General features: G+C 46.4%; 1 protein-coding gene across 4 annotated transcripts in view; it reads left to right on the top strand.

Annotated features, from left to right (window-relative positions):
- C1PH1orf43 (chromosome 1p C1orf43 homolog) overlaps nt 1-25,803 on the top strand; it is a 203,599-nt gene that overhangs the window by 158,466 nt on the left and 19,330 nt on the right. For all 4 annotated transcript variants that reach the window (XM_069651745.1, XM_069651735.1, XM_069651720.1 and 1 more), the window contains one exon: nt 13,446-13,612. In XM_069651745.1, the coding sequence (XP_069507846.1) occupies nt 13,446-13,612 (167 nt within the window). The remainder of the gene's footprint in view (nt 1-13,445; nt 13,613-25,803) is intronic.

The following is a 25,803-nucleotide window of genomic DNA, read 5'->3' as shown; positions in this document are numbered from 1 at the left end:
GATGATACCATCACAGACTCCAGTTCATCGGAGCGGTCCTGGACACTTCCCTGGGGAAAGCCTCGCATTGGTGGTGAGGGCTCAAGATATTCTACAGATGGTCACCAAGTTTCAAAATGCCCAACGTCTCCCAGCCTTCGACTTTTTGAGGTTGCTAGTCCTCATGGCATCCTGCATCTTCCTTGTGCCAGAGGCTCGCCTGAGAATTTGATCTCTCCAGTGGGCACTAAGAACTCAGTGGTTGCAATTCTCAGGAAGAATGACCGATTTCCTTCAGGTTCCGGACAAAGTGGCTCAAGACCTTCAGTGGTGGGTGCCTCACTCACGGTGTGGGGAGCCCATACCAACGGCTTGACCATCAGCAGTCGTTAGTCTCCATCGGAGTCCAGACTACATATCAACCTGTTGGAGCTGAGAGCTATCAGACTAGCGCTGAAGGCTTTTCTGCCATCTGTACAAGGGGGAAAAATGTCCTAATAATGACGGACAATACAGTGGCCATGCACTACTTCAAAAAAAGAGGAGGCGTAGGATCACTGTCACTGTGCAGAGAGGCGATGCAGCTCTGGTTTTGGGCAATTCAAGAAGGAATCTCTCTATCGGCAGTTCACTTAGCCGGAGAGAAGAACTTGACAGCGGACGCTCTGAGCAGGCAGAGCACAGTCTCTCCCCAGTGGGAGATAGCTCAGGAAGTCCTTCGAGAGATCTTCGCCCTTTGGGGAACCCCTCAAGTGGATCTGTTCGCCACCAGTATCAACAGGAAGTGCGATCAGTTTTGTTCAAGGGAATTTCCCCCGAGAGGAGCTCTAGGGGACGCGTTCGTGGTAGACTGGGAGTTTCCACTTCTGGACGCGTTTCCTCCAGTCCCTGTCATTCCTCAGATGATCAGGAGGTTGAGAAGATTCCAGAAGACTATGATCTTAATTGCCCCAGACTGGCCAGGAGAACGTGGTACCCGGACCTTCTGGACATGTCCATCTGCCCTCCGATTTGTTTTCCACACAGGGAGGATCTTCTCTTGCAGAAGGGAGGTCAGGTTCTCCATCCAGACATCAGAACCCTCAACCTTCACGCTTGGTTTCTGAAAGGTTGAGATACAAGGATTGGGACCTCCCAGATGACGTCATGGAGGTGTTTTTTCAGCCAGAAGGCCAGCAACAAAGACTTTATACTGCTGCCGTTGGAACAAATTTTGCAGCTGGTGTAGAGAAAATAATATTGAACCCTTTTCTTGTGGTACACCAATGATGTTATCTTTTCTACTCTATTTGGCGAATTCAGGTCTTCAAGTTGGTACGATCAAGGGCTACCTCGCAGCGCTATCGATCTTCAAGCGCATTGCAGAAGAGCCATCATATTTCAAATTACCCCTAGTAATACAATTTCTGGAGGGGTTAACTAATGTCTATCCCCAGAGACCGTTCCAAGTTCCCTTATTGCACTTAAATTTAGTCTTAAATTTCCTGATGGGTACTCCTTTTGAACCACTCCACTCTTGTTCGTTAAGATTTCTCACCCTTAAAACTGTCTTATTAGTGGCTTTGACATCTGCCAGGAGGGTGAGCGAATTACAAGCCCTATCTTGTAAACCCCCCTCATACAATTTTTCACAAAGACAAAGTTGTCCTACAAGTGAAGCCTAATTTCCTCCCAAAGGTAGTTTCTGAATTCCACATCACTCAGAAGATAACCTTACCTTCATTCTATCCTCCTCCCCATCCTGGGAAAGAGGAAGAGAGGCTACATAGGCTGGATCCAAGGCGAGCCTTGAGTTTTTATTTCAGCAGACTTCCTAGGATTAGACAAGCAGACCAACTGTTCATAGGTTACACAGGGCACAAATTAGGATCGCCAATCACAAAACAGACCATTTCCAGATGGATTATTTTAGCCATTCTAGAATGTTACAAATTGGCAGGGAAAGAGCCCCCTCAAAATCTTAGAGCTCATTCAACCAGGGGTATCGCAGCCTCTTCGGCCCTCAAAAGAGGGGTACCGATTAGAGACATATGTGCGGCTGCCACATGGTCGTCCGCACATACCTTTACAAAATTCTATAATCTGGATTCCTCCTCTAGCCAAGAGACTAGATTTGGCAAAGCTGTATTACACTTTGTTCATCCTTAAAGGGGAATATGGCAATTTTACCCCCACCTCCATTTACACATCACTGCTATGGGAGTCTATCAAGATGAGGAATACGTCGGAGGACACAATCCCTTCGAAGAACAAGTTACTTCTTACCGTTTAACGTTCTTTCGATGGGATGTTCCTCCGACGTATTCCTTATCGCCCCTCCCATCCATCCCCTCAGTAAAACTTCCCTTGTGGTTGCAGCTTACGCTTCTTCAAGGTCAATAACCAATTCATGCACAGCTACTCTTAAGCATCAAAACGGAACTGAGCAACGGACGCTGCGCAAGTCTATTTATACGCATGATGATGTCGGCGCCAATACGGAGGCTGTCGAGGGACACCAACTCGAGGGACGTCGACGCGCAGCGCCCTCTACTGGGAAAAAAAAAATTCTGAGGCCAGCAAGCTGGAAGTGATTTGTTCTCAAGATAAGGAATATGTCGGAGGAACATCCCATGGAAAGAATGTGACAAGGTAAGAAGTAACTTGTTCTTCTGTTCAAATATTCGTGAGTTTTATATTGTAACTTGATGTCGCCAGCAGCTACTTCAGAAAGTTGTTTTATATATAGGTGATTTATAAGGAGCCATATGGTGCCAAATGTTAATTTCATAGCATAGGGTACTTGGTCTTGAGGCTTCATATGTGCACAATAGGTTTAGTGGGGCTTGTCCCATTGGAAATCAGGGAGCACTGTTGATCACAATTAGGAGCAACTTTAATTTCTCAAACTGAGATTTCGAAGGGGAAACCTGCTCAGGCACACTACTGTTCATCAGGTGGCTTTTGCTGAAGACAAATGATTTCAACTCTCACCAGAGAGGACACCTCCATGGGGGAGGGGGGAGCTTAGAAAAGTGTGGCTTGTACCAGACAGGACACCATCACTACAATGCTCAATGGTGACATCAACTACATGACTGCAATCAATTCACCTAACACAGGACGCCAGCATTGGAAAACTGAAGGGTGATAATGGATGCAGGACTAAAACAAGTGTACCTCAATACAGGAGAGGACAGAAGTGCCCCACAGATACCTCAGCCAGAACAATAAAATACTGAATTGCACCCATCCCTGAAGGAAGTATTGAAACACTAAATCACACAGGAATAGACACCAGCACTGCAATACTAAGTCTGCTGCAGTTGGCGTGGTGAACGGAGCAAATGGAGCAACCAGTCTTTCCTTACTGTCATTTGGAAAGAGAGAAGGCCTAAAAACCCATTCTCTGCCCGTAGCGCTGCAGAGTCTGCTGCAGAGTCTGCTGCAGAGTCTGCTGCAGAGTCTGCTGCAGAGTCTGCTGCAGAGTCTGCTGCAGAGTCTGCTGCAGAGTCTGCTGCAGAGTCTGCTGCAGATGTTGGCAGTTAGTGGCAAGGGTTGGTCGCGCCTCCTCCAGTGTTTTCTCTCTCTCATCCAATACCCACACAGGGAACCCAGTGCGGTACAGACAAACGGAAAGAATGGAGGCAGATGCAGAGCCAACCAGAGCCCGTACCTGGCGACAACTGAGGATCCAAGGCTCGGCAGTGGCACATAGCTCTACATCTCAGATACCGGACCCTGTGCTGGTCCCTGCTCTGGCCATGAAGGTGAGCCCAGCCCCCATCTCCTTGATAACTCAGTAAATCGTTGCCCTGCGTATCAGCTAGGCAGGCAACTACTGCGTTTCTGGATGTTACGGATGACGAGATGTTGGAGATGTTGGAGATGTTGGAGGTGGGAGGATTGTATCGGCATCTGACCTCAGTGTCCAAGGGGGTGAGCGTATAGAGCCCGAATCAGACTGTTTGGCTAACTCGGCTCACAGTTGAAGAAATGGGACTGGTAGTGAAGGACAAAGGTGCAAATACCCTGCTGCTCCTCCCGACATCGCCTTTCACTACATGCTCTATCACCAATGAAGCGGGCAGGGGGGAATTTTGCTCAGCCTGTACAGTCTGAGATATTCGAGAAAGCGGTCACGAGGACCAACTGTGATGCTCGGACACCCCTGACCCCATCTCGATCCCTCCCCCCTCTACCCCCTGTACCCTGATTGCCCTGGGGAAATACTGAGGAGAGAAACCGGGAAAAAAGCTCCATGTCAAACTCAATGTTGGCATCTAGGCTTTCACATGACATTGCTTGCAATCAAGCCTCTCTGAATAACAAAACCCAATGGAAATCAAAAACCAGGCTTTATTGAATCGGCACACTGGCAGGCCCTGTGCCTGATGCTGGACGGATGGAAAAATCTATCTGACTACTACAACTCTAGCAATGGGCTTGAGTGAAAAATTGGGTGAAGAAGGGATGACTTATGAGGGAACCCGAGTGACCAACTCCTCTTTAGCCATCCTACCACCTTTGACAGATCCAGGAGGGTTGAATTCCCAAATACGTCCTTTTCTGCCTTCTTTAAGTTCACCAACTACATCCTCAATGAGCCTGAGTGACACCTTTTTTATTTATTTTTTTTCTTCTTCTCCAGGCAGGCCTGCTCAGGAATTGGGAGTGTGGTCAACTCAAATTCAAAGTATGATCATGTCGTAGCTGACAAATCTCAGTCTCCCTTCATGAAACTATACAAATAAATTAATCAGGCCACCCTGCTAGCAATGGTGCACTTGAAGCAAATCTAACTGGAAGCATTCACTTCGACAGTCCAAGATAGACTCAATCACAAAGCTGAGCAGTCAAGCCTCTGGCAAAATTGTCTTTTTGATATAGCCCGAGCACAGTGTACAGACAAAACAACCATGATGGAGGCTATTCTGAATTCACAGAAATGGATTTGAGTAACGAAGAATTAGCAAAAGAGGATGGAGTTTCAAAAAACCATGAACAACGCCAAAAAAGAAATTACTGTTCAACTCGACAGATCATGGAAGGTTTGTCTAAATTCTGTCCTTGAAACCCTGGATGTAGAGATTATGAATTCCACCCACCCTCTTGCTGTCGAAGTGTTGCATACTGAAGGTTTGCATCGAGCAATAAATGTGGCACCACAACCAATGGTCCTTGGAGTCAAGAAGGGAAACGCAAATGGCTTGAAGGCAACTTTTGCCATTTTTGGGGAAAAAAGCTACTTCTGCATGACCGGAATCATCGGCCCAACAAAAAAAAATCTAAAAACATGCCATCCCAGAGAAGGCCTAAATCTAATGCTTCTAGAACTTTTGTGCCGAATTTGAAAACCCCTCCACCACCAGCCGGCTAGCTAGCTGCCCTCAGAAGGCCGGTTGGTGCTGGTGCAGCCTTGCATTGAAGAAACCGGACCAAATAAGTGGGCTGATGATGCCTTGGTGAGAGATGAAAGGTTATCTAGTACCCAGACTGATGAAAATGAAGCGATCTCTTCTTTGGAATTTTCAGTTCATTCTGTTGAATCCACAAATGAGGAGCTGGAAAGGAATCCAGGGCTGCATCAGGGAGATGGAGCAGACCTCTCCAACTAACAAGCCCGCCAGGGCTAACTATGCTCCGATGACTCTGGAGGCGTTGTTTTAAACCCTGGCCCAAAAAAGAGCTGTGGCAGATAAAAAAGTGCAGCAAAAGGAATCTGTGGTCTTCCACCCAGTGCCAGTACAGCCCACTACTGGCAGAAGTCAAGCCAAGAATGCGAGGGTCACGAAAACTGAGCCAATAACCATATCTTTGGGGCGCCGATCACATGTGAATAACGGCTTGGTACTCAACAGAAGGAACGTAATAACTACAGAGGATTTCTTAGTGGTTGAGTTTGTTAAAGAATCCAGGATGGACTGGGTGCTGTTGCGCTTAAAAACAAGTTTAATAAACAAAACGCTGTGGGAGGCAGCCACCATGTTCTTGCCACTAGGATTTCATCTGACACAGGCGTTGAATGGCCAAGGACCCTTTGGGCTGTGGAGCAGAGGAAGAGGAATGGGAAACCCACTGAGCCAGGAGAAAAGATAGAACAGACAAATCCCCTTTTTCCGCAGTTTCTTCTAATCAAGACAACTCGTCTAAGTCTCAAGGGTCAAGCAATTATCATAAGAATGATGGTCATCTGAAAATCACCTTCTCAAGACTCAAACGGATGGGACGGTAGAATATGCCAAAAGCCATGTCTTGTACGAACAAAGAGGAGAAGATGGGTCATGGATCCAGAAAGCCTTAGCCCCCGCCCAATATTTTAGCATACTGTCAAGGATGAGTAGTGCCTCCTTCAGATTGGCTCGTGGAACAAGAGGGGATTTATTCATCTCTTTAACAACGAGGATCTGAGCTTGACAGTATTCGACATCCTGTGTCTTCAAGAAACCTGGTTAAGAGAAGTGTTGACCTGTATGGGTTATTTAGTGATCTTTAATCCGGAAATAAGGGGACCAACGGGCAGACCATTTCCAGGACTTCCAACAATAATAAAAATGGACCAGGGAATGAAAATCCTAAAACATTACTCTCCAAACCCATGGATTCAAATGTTGGTGTTGGCGATAGTCCCTGACAAAGCAGCTTCAGACGCAATTCTGATTCTCCTTAACTTATATTGGAATCCAGCGAAAGTGGGACCTGAAGATTTTATGACCTGTCAGACTTGATAGATCAGGCCAGAGTATACTTTGTGAATCCCTTCATTATACTTTATGGAGACCCTAACATTAGATGCATTGAGCTAGAAACGTCTTCCCGGCAAACCTCTTGGTGAGTCTGCCCCTTATAAAGGGCTGCAGGCTCACAGGTGGATGCAGGAGATGGAAGAGAGGAAACTCTTTATGCTCAATAATAACACTAGAGGTGATATCCCCATCAAATTTACTTGGATAGGTGGCCAATCTAAGGCCATCCTAGACTACTTCTTTGTCTCAGTCAATGTCTAGTGGGGAGTGAATTCCCTGGAGGTAGTCTATATGGAAGCCAGTGATCATAGGCTCCTGAAGCTTAGCTGGTCTGGCCCCACAAGGGCAAAGTGAGAAGTCAAGCGCATAGTTGTTCAGGTCTCCCAAGGTAGAAACAGGCTATGCATGGAGCCTAGGGATGTGCTAGAGGTGGTGACAACCTTGAAGGCACTAGTGGAACAAAACAATTTAGTCTTGAACTATCTGCCACTTCTATCTAAATTCCAGCAAGTGAATAGGAATGGGGGCAAACCTGATTTTCTTCTGAAACACAGCTACAATAATAAAAACTAGTAGAGGAACGGAAAAGGTTCAGGGCAGAGATGAAAGCTGTAAATCGTACTCCCTGTATTTCTCCGGCTGAATATTTAAAGCGCAAACAGTTTCAGAACTGGACGAAGATATTTACCTCTGCGCATATGCAAGAAGAGGGGGAGGGCATGCTTAAAGTCCTTTGTAAGAAAAATCCCTGGTTGACATGGGAATGGATCAATAAAGTTGGCACCCCTCAAGAAGCTTTACAAGCTGCTATGGTAGAGGAGCAACAGTAGGTCGAGCACTTTGGATCCCTCTTCACATCCCATTGGAGCGAAGTTACAGAACAACAAATTACTAACCCCGCCCCGTGGTCCTGGCAGCTAGACAAACAAGACTTCTTGGACTTGATCCTTTAATTACCTTGAGCATCGGGTCCGGATGGTTTATTGAATAGCACCTTAAAACAGGTTCCAATAGAATAGGCTGAATAAAAGAGTCCCTCCCTCATGGAAAAAGGCCCTAATTATTCATATTTTTAAGAAGGGACTAAAAACAGACCCGTAGAACTATCGGCTGATTGCCCTATTGAATACCCTGGGGAAAGTCCTTTCTAACTATTTTGAAACATTTATCATTTTGGGCTATTGAGTCTGGCCATCAATATCCCCACCAGACGGGCTTTGTAAAGGGAATAGGCACCTCCCTTAATCTTTTCCTGTTGAATCTGCTCAAACTCCAGGACACTAAAGAAAAAACAAAATGGTGCATAGCATTTGTAAACCTGGACCAAGCATTTGACGGCATCAACGGGGATAGATTATGGTCCAAGCTGAGGAAATGGGATTGTCTGCCGCACCTCATGGAGGCCATGAGAGAACTATATATACCGGGACAACTATGCAGATCAGGCCTATTGTCGGAAAGCATCGGGACCAATCTGGGATTAAAGCAAGGCTGCTCCCTGGCACCTATTTTATTCAATTTAAACATATTGGATCTGGCACTGTCCCAAAATTTGGTAAGAGCGTTCCTTCCCAAGATCAATGCGATCCCAGTGCCCTGGATCATCTATGCAGACAATCTTGTCTTGATTGACAAAACCCTGATTGGATTGTAGCAGCGACTAGAAATCCCTCAAGAATAGCTGAATGAAGATTACATGAGTGAATGTCAAAAAATCTCAGACCATGGTTTTGAATACAAACAAGGGGAGACAGAACATCAAGTTCAAATGGTTCGTGGTGAAAGAGCGATTGGAATGCATCTGTTGGATTCCATATTTGGGGATTCTTGTCAATCAAAGCTTGGTTGAATCAGCCATGGGCTATATTGCCAAGATCAAAGTTAAAAACCTGGCCGCACAAGGAATTATCCTCCAGTGGAGTTTTGGGAAATATACCATGATTCCTCTGCTAATTTTCTACATTCATAAAGTGAGTCTCATCCTCTTATGGGGCGGAGGCGGGTCTAGATTTGCTGTGGCAAATATGGGAAATTCTAGAAGGTGCCTTCTGGAAGAGTCTTGCGGCTTCCAAAAAGTCTACTGATGGCCTGCATTAGATTCGATTTAGGGCTGCAGTCGTAGTACTCTGCATCGGTTTGGAAGTCACCGACTCTATTTAGAAAATCCCTGATAGCCCATAGTGCGCCCTAACTGACCATTTTGGAAAACAGTTTGATAGCAGTAAGAGATGGTCTTTTAGACCACTGGAAGGAGAAATGCTATCTCCGTTTGAGGGGCTAGATTCTTCAGTGGAACTCTTGATATCCAACCCTATGGTGGTGAAAAAGAAGTTGCAGCAGCAGGATTGGATTCTGACCCAAGAGAAAAGGAACCAATGGTTCTTGATGAAGGACCATTTTGGGGAATGTAGAGCGGTGAAAACAATCCCTAAATATTTGAAGTTCCCCCAAACCATCTTGTAAAGGGTACTTTATGAGTGTCGCCTTAACCTCTACCCCACCCTCTAGCCCACTAAAGAGATCCTGGCCGCACGGAGACAAGTGGATAAACAGTCCTATACATGACGATATTGTTTGAAAGAAGGGGGAAGCTGAAACATTTGATTATATTGTGTGCAGGGCTCACAGCACGGAGAACTCTCTATCTGGGAGCGTTTGTGGATAACGCAGGTACATAATCGGCTAATGATTGGTGGAGGTGGATTTTATTAGGTGAAAGCCACTCAATGGTGTTTGCAGTGGTGACATTTTTAAAGGAATTGTTTTAAGGAGGGCGGTATGTGATTGAGTGTTGTGAAGATGGGTTGGGAGGAAGTATAATTGCAGAAGAAGGGGGAAACGGATTGTTTTTTTCTTGCTTGCTCCTTAGTTATGGTTTGAAATAAACTAATAGAACAAAAAAATACTAAAAGGTGACTCACACTGCGGGATTAACACAAACACATCAACCAGGACAAGCCACCTGTATTCAAATATTGAAATGCATCCTTCAGTGCAAAGCACACCTCACACAGGACACAACCACTGCAATACGGAAAGGTAATCCTCGGTAGCACTGACACAAGTGCAAATTCTATTTAACTACTGCAAGGAGACCAGTGCAACATTACTAAAACAAGTACAATCAAATGAGAAAGGAATGCCGCTGCTGCAATAAATAATGGTGATGGCTGTGGGTATGCTGTGAAAAAAGCGCCTCACTCTGGACAGGGCACAATCCTTAAAATACTGAACTATGTCTGTGATTGCAAGAGTGAAACAAGTGTGCCTGACACAGGAAACACATTTGTATTAGCCCTACAGTGAAGGTACCCTTTCGTTATTGAAATGGTAGCGACTTGTCTAATGCTAAGTGCTTGACAGTCCAACGATGAGTGTGTAGATACTGAAAGAATACCGCCATTGCAGCTCCAAAACAAGTGAGCCTAAATAAGGAAACCTCCACCCTTACTCCTACAAAGGGATTTGCACACGTTGCTTCTTCCTTCCTTCTACTGCATCACATGATGACCCTTGTTCTAGAAAGACTTGTTAATAGGCTGTGCAGTTTAGGGATGGGAGGTAAGAGTGGTAAGCAGGGTTGATTAAAAATAATTTGCTCTAAAATGCAGCAATATAACCAATTATTTTTTTTAAAAGAATTTCCGGGGAAGAAACACCCCCCCCCCCCCACCCCCTTAGACCCCTTGATTGGGCCAGGCTCCCTCACTAGGCTCGTTCGCTATAGCATATCTGGGGGAAATATTTATGCCCTACACTTAAAATATTCACCAGCCGTCGCTGGCCCTAGGGTTGTGCTTGGAGTAGGGTAAGGGGAAGCCCAGGGACTGTGGTGGGAGCAGGATGTTGGGGGAGCCATGGGATAGTGGTGGGAGAATGATGGGGAGAGCCCAGGGTCTGTGGTGGGGTGGCAAGATCCCAGGGACTGGGCTAGGAGTGGGACGAGGAAGTCAAGAAACTGATGGGAGCAGGTGGGGGAGTCCAGGGACTATACTGGGAACAGGTTGTGCCCACGGCACGTGATAGTTCATAGCCATTTGGACCTATTGTCTTTTTGGCATTTTTGAGGGGGGGTCCCGGACTGCCCACATTTTGCTCAGGGGGGGGCCCAGGGCAAAAAGTTTGAAGACCACTTCTGTATACTGATTATCTTTTTTTTTAAAAAGCCACATTATTGCATGTTGCCAGCTGCCCTATTTGCAGTGCTTAACGATAGAGCGTCCAAAATAGACTTGTCGTATTAGTCTGCAAGAAAAGTTCAATATCCACCCACTTACATTTGCCCTCACTTCAAGTAGTTGGCAAACTTTAGAGAGCAATTGATGTTTGAAACTCACCCTGCATGCTCGCTTGGTCGTCGGTAGTTGGTACGCACTGCTATGGTTATCTGTGATCTGGTTGCCCACTTCAATATTCGCCGTTTGGGCTGCGCATAGGCCCTGAGCCAGTGTTGTGTGCAACCTTTTATTCCCCTCTTCATCTGACGTTCGTTCAGACGTTCACTCCTCTCCTAATTTTTCCTTTCTGGTCGTCTTTTAGCGTCTAGTGTATGGCGAGCACCGTGCCTGTGGTGCCTCTGCCTTCGCCCTCTCATCAGGGCTGCAGGTATCATTTCATGGAGCGGGAACAACACATATCCATCCTCTCTGGCCTGACGTCTCCGATCCTCAGCATGCAACAGGCATTATGATCACTGCGCTCGCCCTGTCTGTCATGTGATCAATTAGCTCGGACTCTTCTCCATGCAGTCGGGTCCCAAGTGCTTTCTCTACATCCTGCACGTTAGTCATCCACCGAGATGAGGCATTAGTGGTCTGAAATCGTCTTGGCCCCACATCCAGCCCAGTAGCTCAGCTAGAAGGTGGCCATCTTGCTCTGGCTCTTGAGCGCCCTTCCCCCCCCTCAGTGTGGCATTGCTGACTTCACTTTTCCATTTTTACTGGTGCACTACTGTGCCCCTTTGTATATTTGTTTTAATTGTAAGGGTGACTTCTTGGCCACTGTAGTGGTCAAAATGGATGCCTTTGTTTTTAGCCCGGTCTTTGTGGACCACTGGATTTGTTGGCCTCCTTGTTTGGGGTAGGAATGGCCGGACCAGGGAATAGCTTCTTTGTGCTTGGAATGGATTTGAGGTGGGTATAGTTCAGATGCTCTAAACCTCATTGACGTCCTGAGCTACGTCACAGATGCCTATTAACGGTTTATCAAGGATTGGCTAACCCCTCAGTTTGACTGCTGTCTTATCACTTGATAGGTGAGCCAGCATTGTCTATCTCTGGGGATGTCTTGGAGCCATTCTAGTTGACAACTGGAGCTAGAGTCCAAAGCACCATGAGGCAAAGAAGGATGGTGAGATGCTGCAGCAATTGCCATTGGCAAAGCTCTGCCTCGTGACCAGGAGACCCCTGTCCGGGTGCCTGCCTTCCTTGAACCAGTCAGCGATACAGATGCACTGTCTGACATCCGTTGCCGATCTCCTGTAGCTTGTGGTACCCGCAGATCCACTGCAGTCTGGAAGGAGAGGCTCCTCTTGTGTCTGTACAACTAGCTCTTGTTCATTGCTGCTCCCTCGCTGGCTGCATTGTTGTGGGACATATTATCTTATTGCGCTTCTGCTCGTCTTCACCCCAGGCCAAGTTAGCCTGTTGGAGCCGAGTCCCAATGTTCTCCATGGTTTCTGCAGAGCCTTGCTGGCTCCTCTCAAGATTGCTCATCATAAATTGCATCTTCTGCCCCTCTTCACTGTTGGACTCCAAACAGTTTTTTTCTTTTTTGAGTCCCAACTGCAGTCATCTAGTACAGCAAGTCCTCTCAGACCAGAACAGATGCCAGCCGGTCCCAATTGCAGCACCAGAACTCACCTCTGCACCCATGACCTCTGTCTGCCCCTTCTTCTCTGCAACAATTCATGAGTAATCTCCCCAAAGTCTTCCTACTTACCTGGAGCCACTAATGCTTGCATCATACCCGTTTTGCTGGCCTCCAACAAGCTCCGTACCTGCAGCCAACCTGTACCTTAACTTTGGAACTTGGATGTAGGAGTCTTGATTTGGTCCGTCTGTCTTTCCAGATAAGAGTCTGAACTTTCTTCCTTCCAGGATCTTTTAAGTATATACTTACACAATGTGTCACTATAATCGTATCTTACATACAGGCTTCATCTTGTGTAATCCTATGTGGGAACTTTCGGTATGACACTTAAACTCTCTAAAATAATTGAAAATCTTTACTTACTTGTACCTTTTTTTTGTTGAACTTGAATTTGACTTTTTAAACTAGTAGTACGAATTTTGCTGTTATACTTTCTAAGGCATGTAAATGTGTCTAACTGGCTTCCCCCTCTCCTCCTCTTGTAACATTGTATTGCCAAGTGTAACATTTTGTTTTGTTTACAGTGCGACTGGTGTCCACTTTGGAACATCATTACTTTTTTGTGTATATTTGAAGTACTTACCTCCCTAGTTTGCTTGACTTTAATGCACATGCTTTGTTAATATATTTTCGTCAGTTCTTCATTTTGTTTTGCATCCTTCGCCTTTCTTCATATTTACTAGTGAGTTTCGTCTAACTTATCCACTACATGTTCTCTCTAAACCCACACCACTGGTGGTATAGAAAAATCCTCCCAATCAAGACCATGGTGGTTTCTTTCTGGCAAATGCTCAAATGGGCAACAAACAAATGCTATTGTGAGTTGTCGTCGTCCACATTTAAACGCAATCCACTCTGGCTTTTTTGCAGAACTGCCATTCCAAGATGCTGGGAAACATCCTCGTTCTTTAATTGGGAAGAATTTCCGTTCCTACCTGGTTGAGCTGCGGAATTCGAGTACTCCCTTCAAAGGGGTACGGAAATCCCTGATAGATACACTGCTGGATGGGTATGAAGCAGCCCGATCTGGCACAGGGGTAAGCATCGACTTTCAAAGTGCGTGTTATTACAGTTTGTCAGAACATGGATTTGTTTTGTAGATGTTTTCCTCCAGCAGAAAGTACTCTCGCTATAATATACTGTAGGTCTGTGCAATTCACTATTCCTGCACCAGCTCTAGCATGCGTGGCGTTAAGTGCTGGATGGTGGGCTATAAAACACTGGTCGTCTGTCTGTATTTATTTTTATTGGCTATTTTCTGCACTACCCTGTTCCCCAGTGCTTGCTGAGGAGTTGCCATCTCTTTTCCTGCCTTCACCTCAACCTAATTTCTAAAGGTTAAATCGGCGGGGTGTGTACGTGTGGTGGCATTTCGTGCCCGCTGTTGCTGTATCTATCGAAGGCGCTCTAAGATCTTCAGCCCACCTACCTGACCAGGCCAACTCATCTTATTATCTATCTATCCTTCCTTCAGAGGTCGATACATTCTTACTTCGCACTAGGTCACAACACCTTGTACATGGAACACTACGACGAAACTGCAAATACTGTGGGACCAAGCACTAGGTAAAACATGATTATGGCCTGCTGGCAGAAAACCAAAGAATGTATAGACTGAAGCTGCAGGCGTTTTTGTCCAAGTATTACAATGTTTTATTGATGATGTGTTTTGGTTGACAAAACCACCTTTCACATACAGAATCCAACATAAAACATTTCCAATACAATACATAGTTATTTAAAAGGCACATCACCATTATTAAAAGAAGAAAAATCTATAATGTATGCAACCCCTTGAGTGATTGAAACAAATCGGTCTATGAATTGTTTTTGGATGTAAATTATTTAAGCACTACAATACGTTGAAAGTTGGCAAAATAAAGTGCACTGCTTTCTTTTATCGTGAAGGTGTGATCTTTTGTTTTTGTTGTTTGTGGAGGGGAAGTTATGCATATGGCTGGGGAACACAGTATGAACATGCCATGAGATCACTATCTGTTCTGTAATCTTCTATATGGACTGCAATTGTGGTCCGTGGATGCTACCGAGTATGGAAACTGACTATAGAAAGAATTGAAGGTCTACAGGTGTCAAATGTCATCAATATTTCATTCATGGAATCCTTTTAGGTACACTTCTGTGTTTGAGATGTATTTCTGTGCAAGATAAATACACGTAGTACACAAAGCATGGAAAGTTAATGTTTATAGGGATAGATGGCCTATTGTAAGCACTGGAATAAATACCTCCACGTTTTACTTGTGTTCTAGGAACATAGCACGCATTCTTCATATGGCCATGAATGGCATAGTCAAGCTGTGTACTTTATAAAACCCAGTGTACAAACTCGAATTCTTGTCAGCCAAACTGGAGAAATATTTTGGGCAATATTACAAATGTTGCTTGCCACCCAAATCCCCACTTAAACGCCCTTGCCTTCTTGCAGCCTGCATTCTTCCATCAGCCACTGTCATGTTGGTTTACCAGCCCAGTCTTCGATGTGGTGGAAAAGCGAGCAATCGAAGGAGGGCTTGAATTGTGTGACCACTGAGCACCAGTTCCCTGGTGTACACATGTAACTTATTTGTTTTTATTTGTTTTAAGAAAAGGGGAAGAACAACCGAGCACCCTGCTCCCTGGCTGGGTACTAATAACATAACCCTGAGCACTCTTTATGCAGATTCACTTCGCTTTGGCCTATATTTTAGGATTCCAGGAGCATAAGAGCCTATGTTGCCAGCAGCAATGAGAAAAAAATGCTTTATGAAACAGGAAGTTCAGCCTCAAGTCGACTCCCTAGAAGGACAGTCTCTCCCCTGATCCCTGGGCGTTGCGCCTGGCAGGGCTAGGCTGTGCTGGAGAGGCGATGGGGCTGGTAGCCCACCCCTGTTTGATGCATTTGTTTTTTTCTTTAACTTTTATCTGCCAGCGAAGGGCAGTCTCTGTAGTCTACAATGCTGTGAGGTGGAGAGCCCGCCACGAAAACCTGGGAGGTAACATCTTACATCCTACAATTAACAATATCAACTATTTTACCTCACTTTTGTTGCGCCTTGTTTGTGCACTCTACGGCCTGCGGCAGTCTGCACTTCTCCTGTTCCCTCCTATGACCTTTGTACAGCTCTGGCTTTTCATTTCACCACTAAATCTCAGGACATCCTGTCCTCTCCTCTTCCTACCTCTCTCTACATCTCTGCGGCCGTCTCGCCTCCTCCTTTCTCCTCTTTCCCTGTGTTCTCTCCTGACTATGTTTCTAGACAAGTCTGATCTATGATTGTCTCATCCAAGACGGTGCTCTCCTGCTCCTCCACAACCACCAAAAACCAAATTGAGACCCTCGCTCCAGCCATTGGCCAATTTCTGCATCACTCCTTTGCCACTGGAGCCCCCCCTCCCAAGCACTCCCTTGTGCATCCCTCCTTAAGAAGCCCCCTGCCGATCCCTCCTTTCAGGCAAACAATCGCCCGATCTCCATCACTCCTTTCCTGCGCAAACTCCTGGAAAAGCTGGCTGTCTCACAGCTATCTTTCCATACTGATTCGGTTGGTTGTCTCCATGACCATCAGTCTGGCTTTAGAGCAGCCAGAAGCATGGAAACTGTTCTCCTGAACACTCGTGAAGACTTGCCCTCTAAACTTTTCTCTAGCCTTCCTTCTGTCCTCATCCTCCTTGATCTACCCTCTGCATTCGACACAGTTAACCACGCCATCCTGATCAATCATCTCTGTGACAAGCTGGGCATCACGGGTCAAGCCCGAGCCTGGTTGACCTCCTTACTCTCCGATTGACCCTCCCTGGTCCAATGGGGCTCCTTTTCTCTCCCACCTCTCTCTCTCCACATGTGGTGTTCTCCCTGGTTCTAACCTCTCATCCTGGCTCTTCAACCTTAACTTGGCACCTCTGGCCTACCTCATCTCTACCTTCTCTCCTAACTTTCAGTGTTATGCGGATGACACTCGGCTCTCCTTCAGGCTCCTCTCAGCCTCCTGTCTCGCTCATTCCAGACTGTTTATCCGCGATTCAGGAATGGTGTGCCTCGAACGATCTCTGCCTTAATGCCAGTAAGACTGAGATCCTTCTCATTGGGACCACTGCTCCTGCTTCCCCTCTTTCACTCTGGGTGCCATCCCTGGGCCTCTACCTGCACCTTCCTGCGAGACAAGCTTGGTGCCATCTTCGACTCCACCCTCTTTCTCTCCTCACATCACAGACCTTTCTAAGAAGTCCCACTCCCAGCTGCACCTCCTCATAGGTATTCTTCCTTTTCTCACTTTTCCCCCGAAGCTCACGTCCTCCAGAGCCCTGGTTCTCTCTAGGCTGGACTACTGCAACAGCCTCTTTCTAAATGTGCCTGCCTCTACTCTTCGCCCTTTGAAACTAATACAGAACAGGACTGCAAGACTTGTCCTTGGCCTCAAGCCAGGGATCGTATCTCTTCAGCCCTGAAATCTTTTCACTGGCTCCAAGGATCAAGACCCTCTGCATTGTCCACAAGGTTTACAGGGGCCGGGGACCACACTACATCCAACCCTCTGCCTAAGCATTTTCCTTCTCGACCTCTGTGTTCATCCACCTCCAACTCTGAGGGTCAGACGATTCTCCAGGCAGAGAGTGAGGGGTAGATCTGTCCTCGGCTGGGACCTCCCTCTGCAACCCTGCCTCTCTCAAACTTGAGCAGGACCACATAAGGTTGCAGAAGCAATTTAAGACCTTACTTTTAGCTTTTGCTTTCTCTCTCCTGCTGATGTACCGGTCTGCTGTGCTAACTGGTTACCTGGACACCCTCTGAACCTTAACGGGTACTAGGTTCCTGCACGACCAGTAGCCCCTTGCACTGCCTCCTGGCCTCCCATGCGCTTGGGGACTGTCTACAACCCTACCCTCCGCTGCCGCCTTGCACTTACTTGAGCCGGCCACCCTGACAGCACTTACTTGAGCTTGCCTATTGCACTCTCCCCCTGCCATATCGCCTCTCCCTTCCGCCGTACACTTGCGCGGTCTGAATGACACAAGGCCTAGTAAGATTGCTTGTTTTGTCCTCCCTTTGTCTCCCCTTCCTTGTCGTGTTGCGCCTAGAAACACTTGTGTACAGGTGCGTTATAAATGACTTATATCATTTACAAGCGATGTAGCGCCTCTTCATCCTTAAGATGACAAGGTGGATACAAAGTAGGCAGAACAATCTACTGCCCCAGGTGAAATTCAGAAACCACCTTAGGCAGAAAAGACTCCTTTTACAACTACAAGGAAAAAGTGGGTTTGCTAGAGAAGGACTGAAGCTCGCTTATTCTGCGGGCTGAAGTGATTGCTGTCAAAAAGACAGTCTGAAGAGTCAACATCCTTAAAGGACACATATGGAGAGACTAAAAAGGAGTTCCCATCAGGAAATGTAAAACCGGATTAAGATCCTAAACTGGGACAATAAATGGAACAGGTGGGAAGAAATTTTGTTTGTCCCTTCAGGAACTGAATGACGGTTCTGGCGAGTGCTTAAAGATGGATAACTCCATCAGATATCCCTTTGCAGTAGAAACCGGCAGTCCTTGATGGGCTAAATGCAGTAAAAAGGGCAACAATGAAGGTGTATCACAAGAAAAAGGTTGAATATCTTTATCTCTGCAGCAGTTGCAAAATGTGTTTCAATGGCAGCAGTACATAGCTTTAGTGGCTGGCCTTCTGGCTGAAAGAAACACCTCCATTACATCTTCCAGGAGGTCCCAATCTCTGTATCTTAACCTTTCAGAAACCAGGCGTGAAGGTTCAGTGTTTGTATTTCTGGGTGAAGAATGAGACCTCCCTCCTGAGTGAGCAGGTCTGCTCTTTGAGGAAGACTAATTGGAGGACAGATTGACTTGTCTAGGAAATCTGGGTACCACGTCCTTCTGACCCAATCCAGAGCAATCGGAATCATGGATTTTCTAAACTTCCTCAACCTGCTGATGACATGAGAATGACTGAGAATGGGGGGGTGGGGGTGAACGTGTACAGAAAGTGGAAATTCCAATTCCTTTACGAACTCCTCTCTGAGGAAATGCCCTGGAGCAGAAGGGGTTACTGTTCCTGTTGATACTGGATACAAACAGATCCGCTTGAGGGGTTCTCCAAAGGGTAAAGAAACCTAGAAGGACTTCTTGATCCAACTCCCACTCATGGGACTGTGCTGTGCTCTGCTTAGAAGAGTCCGCCACTGTGTTCTCCCCATCTAGGTGAACGGCTGCTAGAGAGATTCCTTCTTGAAGAGCCCAAAATCCGTGCTCTCTGCACAGTGGTAGTGACTCTACACGTCCTCTCTTCTTAAGGTAATGCATGGCCACTGTGTTGTCTGTCATGATCGGGACGTCCTTAACTCCCCCCTCCCCCCCCCGGCCCCACACAGAGGACAGAAAGTCCATCAGCGTTGGTCTGATTACCCTCAGATGCAAAAGGTTGATGTGTAGTTTGGACCCTGATGGAGACCAACAACCCCTGATTGTCAGATCTGTAAGGAGGCGTCTGTAACTATCATCTCTGGCCATGGTTGCCAAAAAGGCTCTCCCTTCAGCACATTCTCCTTGCAGACCCACCTCGGGAGATCCTGTGTCACCTTGTTCGGGACCACAAGGTCTGTCGCCATGCCTGAGAATTGTTCATTGGGATTTGAGGGCCCACTGAAGGGATCTCATCCTCCAATGAGACTCTGGCACCAGGAAAATGCAAGATGCCATTAGACCAAACAACCTCAGAAAATTGAATGCTGGTAAACGTTGGGCATTCTGAAACTTCGTGGCCATCTACTTTATATGCTGAGCCCTCACCTCGGGTGGCGAAGCTTTCCCCTCTGAAGCATTGTGGACCAATCCAATAAGCTGAAGCTTTTGTGAAGGCATCATGTGGGTCTTCTTGAAATGAAGGGTGAAGCACAGCTTGTGGAGGGAGTGGCAAGTGACGCTGAGATGTTCCAGAACCTGTTAAGGCGAAGAAGCTCTGATCGGCCAATAGTTCAGGTAGGGGTAGACATGAATCCCTCCCCTCCTCAGACTTGCTGCCGCCATCAACTTGGTGAAGACCTGTGGGATGAGGTAAGCCCGAATGGCAGAACCTGAAATTGAAAATGAAAACCTCCATTGACGAACCTCGGGTACTTTCTGTGCTTGGGATGTATAGGCACATAACAGTAAGCATCCTGAAGATCGAGCGACGCCATCCAATGCTGAAGCTGAAGGGCCTGGAGGATCTGCAAAAGAGTAACCATCTTGAACTTGTCCTTCCTGATGAACTTGTTCAAGCATCTCAAATCCAAGATGGGTTACTGTCCTTTTTGGGAATTAGAAAGTAAAGAGAGTACCATGCCTGATTTCCCCTCTGCTACAGGCACCTGTTCTATTGTACCTTTCTCCAACAGGCTGATGATCTCCTGTAAAAGGAGTGGATCTGGATTCTGAAACGAGTGACTCTGTGGCAGGTGATGCAGCTGCCTTTTTATAAATGGAAGGCAGTAACACTGGGCTACAGTTTGTAGTGCTCAGAAATCGGAAGTAATGCTTTGCCATTCTTCCACATGCTGTTAATCTGCCACCACCACAGTCCTGTGGATTAAGGCCTCTGGGAGGTTTTGGTGCTGCCAATGTCACAGATGTTAAAGAGGTTGTGGCTGTTAGAGTGGGCTTACCCCCACGTCCTCGTTCACTACAAGGAAATCTCTTCTGGCCCCTTTGGGAGCTTTGGCCTCTTGTCCTACCAACGGATTAATGGTATCAAAAAGAACGACCGCCTCCAACTCTGGGAAGTTGCTTAGGTCTGCTGGGTTGACGTATTGCTGCATTCAGCGACTTAGCCTCTGCCTTAGACTAACGATTTTCCAACCTCATCAGCCTTTCAACCAAAAAGCTGGCAGCCATCAAAGGACATATCTAGAAGTCTCGTTGAACATTTGGAGTACATCCAAGCTGCAACCAAGCAAATGTTTGTGAGACATTACTTGCTGCCATCGTCCGAGTGACGCTATCTGCAGAGTCCAAACCAGACTGTAATGACTGGCACATCCCATCCTTGATGTTCAGGAAACAGCCCTTTCTTCATGTTCAGGAACGTAATCTGGAGCCATCGCTGCCACCTCCCACAAAGTAAATGTGTACTTTGCTAAAGCACATGTGGCATTAACAGACTTCAAAGCCATGCTGCTTGCTGAAAACACCCTCTTCCCTAAGGCGTCAAATTTCTTGTCGTCCATATCCAGAGGGATTGTAGGATGAGCAGCTGCCCTAGAGGTAGAAGTAGCTGCCTGAACCACTAGACTTTCAGGAGTATGGTGTTGTGGTAAGAAATCTGGATCTACAACAGAGAGCTTGTACTTTTTTGTGAATTCCTTGTCAACAGCCAGAGTAGTTTCCGGTTTATTCTGATTCTCCAGCACCCTGTTCCTCAGGGCTGTATGGCATGGGTAGGACAGATGCATTATATAAAAGGTACTCTAAAGAACCCTGTCGGGTCATCCTGTTCATATACAGCAACAGGTCTTCCCCAGCCCAGATATTCCATCACCTTACCCATAACAGACCTGTATGAGGCATCTGCATGTGTAGAAGAATCTAGGGTGGCACAATCGACGTCAGGAGAGGTATCCAGCCCACTAGCATCCTTCAGGGAATCTACAGGGTGCTGTAATTGGGGCCCTCCGGAGATTAACTCCTCAAGCACGTTGAGAGTTCCAAACTCCAGGCCAAACGGAGGACTAGCTGCATCACCCTCCTCCTTCAAACAACGAACCCATGGACTTAAAGTCCTTTCTTGGAAGATGTCTGTAATCCTTCGACAACTCTGTTTAAGACGTTGATGACTCCGACTGTTACGGTGTCAACACAACTTCCTTCGAAGGAGAGGGTGGAGGCTTAGGCTTCGGTACATCTAGAACCTTCAAGACCTTCAACGCTAGAACTCCCTGTCTGCCTTACGAGGCGCAATAGTGTCTGAAGCCGCCTTTGGCTCCTTTGAAGGGGCGGAAGGGGCTGCCTTCTTAAACACCATCATCATTTGGAGGCGAAAATCCTCCCATTTGGCTTTTGACGCTGACTTACCTGGGACCCTTAACCGTTTTGTATCGGGTGAGGAATCCGAGGACTAAGAGCAGGATCTCTTCTTTGACTTTTTATGGGAAGTAGACTATGACGTGTGTCAACCCGCTTCTCGACCGATAGCACATACTATATATTGAGCGCTTTTTCTCTCGCTGAGGTGAAATGCCTCTCGAGCGGCTCTTGTCGGAAGACCTTTTCTTGGATGGAATAGTAGGAGACTTGGATGGGGGCCTACCCTGGATGAGCTACCCCTTGTTCTCCTTTAAGGCCTTAATGGTCATGGACTGGCAAGAGCCGCAATCATTGACTTTGTGATCGGTCCAAAGACACCAAAGACCTATCTGATGCAGATCAGTGATAGATATCTTTGATCCACAATCGGTACACCTTTTAATCACGGTCTTCGACATAGACCTCTTCAAAGAGAGGGTAAAAATGCTGGGGTGGTTGAGTCTGGATAAGATCCAGGGCTATGCTAATGTCTGGACTGTTGGGACTCTGTGCTAACTACCCATTTGGTTTACCCACTGTATATGGTCCAGGGAGAATTTTAGGCCAGGAAAGGGCTTAGTGTTAGGGACTGGACTCTGGCATGCAATCCCTATGGTGGAAGGGAGACGAGTGGTATATTCCCTTGCACCCTGAGTTCAGATTTCAGAATTGACAACCCAAGGTGGACTCCGACTTGATGGGGTCACTTGTGTCACTGGTCCCTTTTCAGGAGGTCCAGTGGTCGTGGGTACAGTGGATAAAGCATGTCTGGTTTAGGTCCACCTAACCTAAGCAGTGGTTCAGATCTCCGATGCAGATCCAATTCTTACAGGACGATGGAGCAGACATGGGGCAATGACCACTGCTTCTTAGTGAACAAATAGAAGTGGAGAAGAAACTCTTGTTTATGGGTTGGCAGACCCTGCTTGAGGTATGGGGGCAGAAAACAGCCTGCAGGCAAGCCCCTCTTCAGGATGGAGGGCAGCTGATGCATTTTAGTGTTCCTGGCCCAAAATGGTCCATATTTCACTGTGCGCCTTGCACCATGTTGCGATTGCTACTTGTTTTATATTTCATAGTTGGGCAGCACAGACTTGTATTCATTGAATTGGTTTTAGTTTTAGACTGAAACTGTCATTTAAATTGTTTTTAATTTTACATTTTTAAAACCTGTAAAAACGTGCCTGCTATACTCTATAAACTGCACTTAGTCTGTGGACTTTAAGGACTGTGAAAGTCAATTTCTGCTTCTGCAGACACGCACAGTACCCTTGCAGAACGCTGCGCATGATTTGCCTTGTTTATAAGAAACAAATTACAACTTACAAGAGTTGTAGTGCCCGTGCCACCTTTTATTGGCCACCAAGCGTGAAAGCGCTGGTGCAACAAAGACCAGCTGGTCTGTGCCGGTCCATGGAGTACAGCCTTCTCCTTTTTATAATTTCCTTTTGGTGGTAAGCACATGTCTACTATCATTTTTCATTATCAAAGCTTTTCTATGCAGTATTCTAACTTTTCTGGTCATTCTTGCACTACAATCTGTTACAACAATGACCGTAGTTTACTCTAGTGAGTTTGTGCACTCCCTTAAATATACAGCACTCAGCATGCTTTCAACTAAACATTATTTGTGATAAACCTATGGCCCAACATCACACTGTTATTACCACTGAAGCTAGCATTGATTAATGCACGATCAGCCATTAAGAATGCAGTTGCTATGAACGAACTTATCTCTACCAATAAATTTGACATTCTTTTTAACACTGAATCTTGGTTCACCAATAGCAGTACTGCGTACCTTCACCTTCTAGTACCAGAACATTTTCTAATTAAATGGCTAAATAGGCAGTCCCAGAAATGAGGTGGGGTTGCTATTTGTTAGACAGAAACCTGTGCAGTTCCCTCTGGGACCACTGCAAAAGATTTAGGACTAGAGGGGTTTGGCAGTAAACCCACTTGGTAGCAGTCTGTACCACACAGATTCACTTGGTAGCTGTGGCTGAGCAGTCAGACTTCCCTCAAGAAGAGTTAGGCAGTATACAGAGTATTCGCAATAGGTCAAGAGAACACAGTAGAACAAGTAAACACTGACCAGGGTTTGGTGTAAAAGAGATATAATTATTTATTTAAAACCACATCTAGAAAAACACACAGGCACTAATAGTAAGCAATTCAAAAACACGGTCACTAAAAGATATACACTTCCTTAAAAGAATATTAGACAAGTCTTAAGTAAAGCCCCACTTATTTTCAGACAGCGGTGAGCGCTTAACGTAGATGGCACTCTAATAATTTGTTTTAAAAAGGGAGAGAAGAGCAGAGAACAAGTTGAAACAGATCCCAACACTTTTATCAGAACACAACAAGAGAGGAAGCGTTCAAGAGGCCGGATCCACTTTCAGAGGATCCAAACGAAATGTGTCCAAGGTCACACGGTTGCAGTGCACAAAAGTCTTGTAAAGGTTCAAAAAGGGGTTAAAGAAAGGGACCAGTTAGAGTCAAGGCGGCCAGCCCAGTCCAGAAGGTTAAGGGGTTATTATTACCTTGTAGCAATCTTTAGAAAGGGAGGCCTGGCGGACACGGTACCTTAAAGTGGTGAGAACGCTCCAGCGGGGGCAGTTGTTCCTGGCAACAGGTGAAAGTCGGTGCTTCGTCCGGGGGAAGAGGATCTCGTCGTGGAGGAAGACAGGAGTCTGTTGTACTGCCAGGGAAGAAACCAGCCGCAGAGTTTCTCGGGTACAAGGAGCGGTCTGGTGATTCGTGGTTCAGTGGTGAGTGGCTATCCGGCTGCCAGGGTGCTTGGCATGGGCAGTTCGACCACAAACTGGGCTGTGGTGCGAAGAAAGAAAGGTAAACTGGTAGTGCCCACCAGTCAGGGGGAGAAGCCTCTCCAGCTGGGAGATCTTCTCTGTCGTCGGGAAGTGGTGAGTCGGTTCTGCAGGGCTCCACCGGTGGTGTTGTCGTGGTAGGTCGGCTCAGCTTCTCCCTCGTCGGATTCTCAGGTCCTGTGGCGACTTCTGAAGTTCCAGTCCCCAAAGCCCTGCTTTTATGCAGAAAACCCCCATTCACTCAGCCTAGCTGTCACTCAAACATGCTAGCCGGCTCACCACTTGGGCCAATCACACAAGAGTGCGACTTGAGCTACCAAGGTAACTCAGTCCAGGGTGCCTAAACCCCCTCCCACGCCCCCTGTGGTACCCAGACAGAGTGGCACCACTTTTGGAGGCTTCTGTGGAGAAGCCCGCCAAAAAGTGAAACAAAGGGCTCGACTTGGGTTGGAGTCACAGAAGAGAACACAAACGCCATTTTAGAATCGAGTCTTGGCAAAAAAATACCAACCGGAGAATTAATATTAATTGAATAAACCGCCAGTATGTTCGAGGCTATGAGAATTAAATAATTAAAGTTGGTAGCCTCGAACAATGGGAAAATCCCACAGGAAAATATTTGCGGTCGAATATAAAAAGTAGTTTCTACTGCCACCAGCCAAAACTCGATCAGGGGGGACGGAGACTTGCCCCCTCGACTAACAGACCCCGGGGCAATCGAATTGCCCCGACCAGTATGTCCACAATATGATGGTTTGTACTGGTTTCTGTTTAATAACTTGGGACTAGTAAAGCCAATGATGACTTTACATGCCCTGGGAGACAGTAGTCAGTCCCGGGGAATGGAGTCTATGGTGGGGTGTCACTATGACACCCCTGTGTTACTGCACGGAGGGTGCTGTGTAACACACATAGGAAAAACACATGAGACCCTATGTAGTAAAGGACCCCATATCCCATAAAACACATTACCAGTCAAAGGAATACCATAAATCATGTCCAAGAGTGGGAGAAAAAGAGTCTCGCTCTTGGCAGGAGGAAAAAAACAAACTCCAGAAATCCAGCAAAGCTGCTGGGGGACTCACTAGGTTAGGAAATTCAGCCTAAAGAGAGAATTCTCCCTAACACTATTTTAATCAGATCCTCCCATGAGCTGATAAATGTCCATCCTTCAAATTGGGATGCAAAATTTCAGATACTGGCTTGCAATTATCATTTATCCCTAAATGAAGCTGATCAGCTGATCCTTGGCTATAGACCCCCTTGTCCAGCCAGCTCTTTCTTAGACAACATGAATGCCTATAAGGGCACGGAAGCGCTCCGTTACTCAAATTATCATTCTAGGTGACCTCA

This window comes from Ambystoma mexicanum, chromosome 1p, assembly GCF_040938575.1.
Source record: "Ambystoma mexicanum isolate Mex_15411 chromosome 1p, UKY_AmexF1_1, whole genome shotgun sequence".
In the NCBI taxonomy this organism is placed as follows: Eukaryota; Metazoa; Chordata; class Amphibia; order Caudata; family Ambystomatidae; genus Ambystoma; species Ambystoma mexicanum.
Note: the sequence above shows the minus strand (reverse complement) of the source record. Positions and strands in the feature narration are given on the sequence as shown.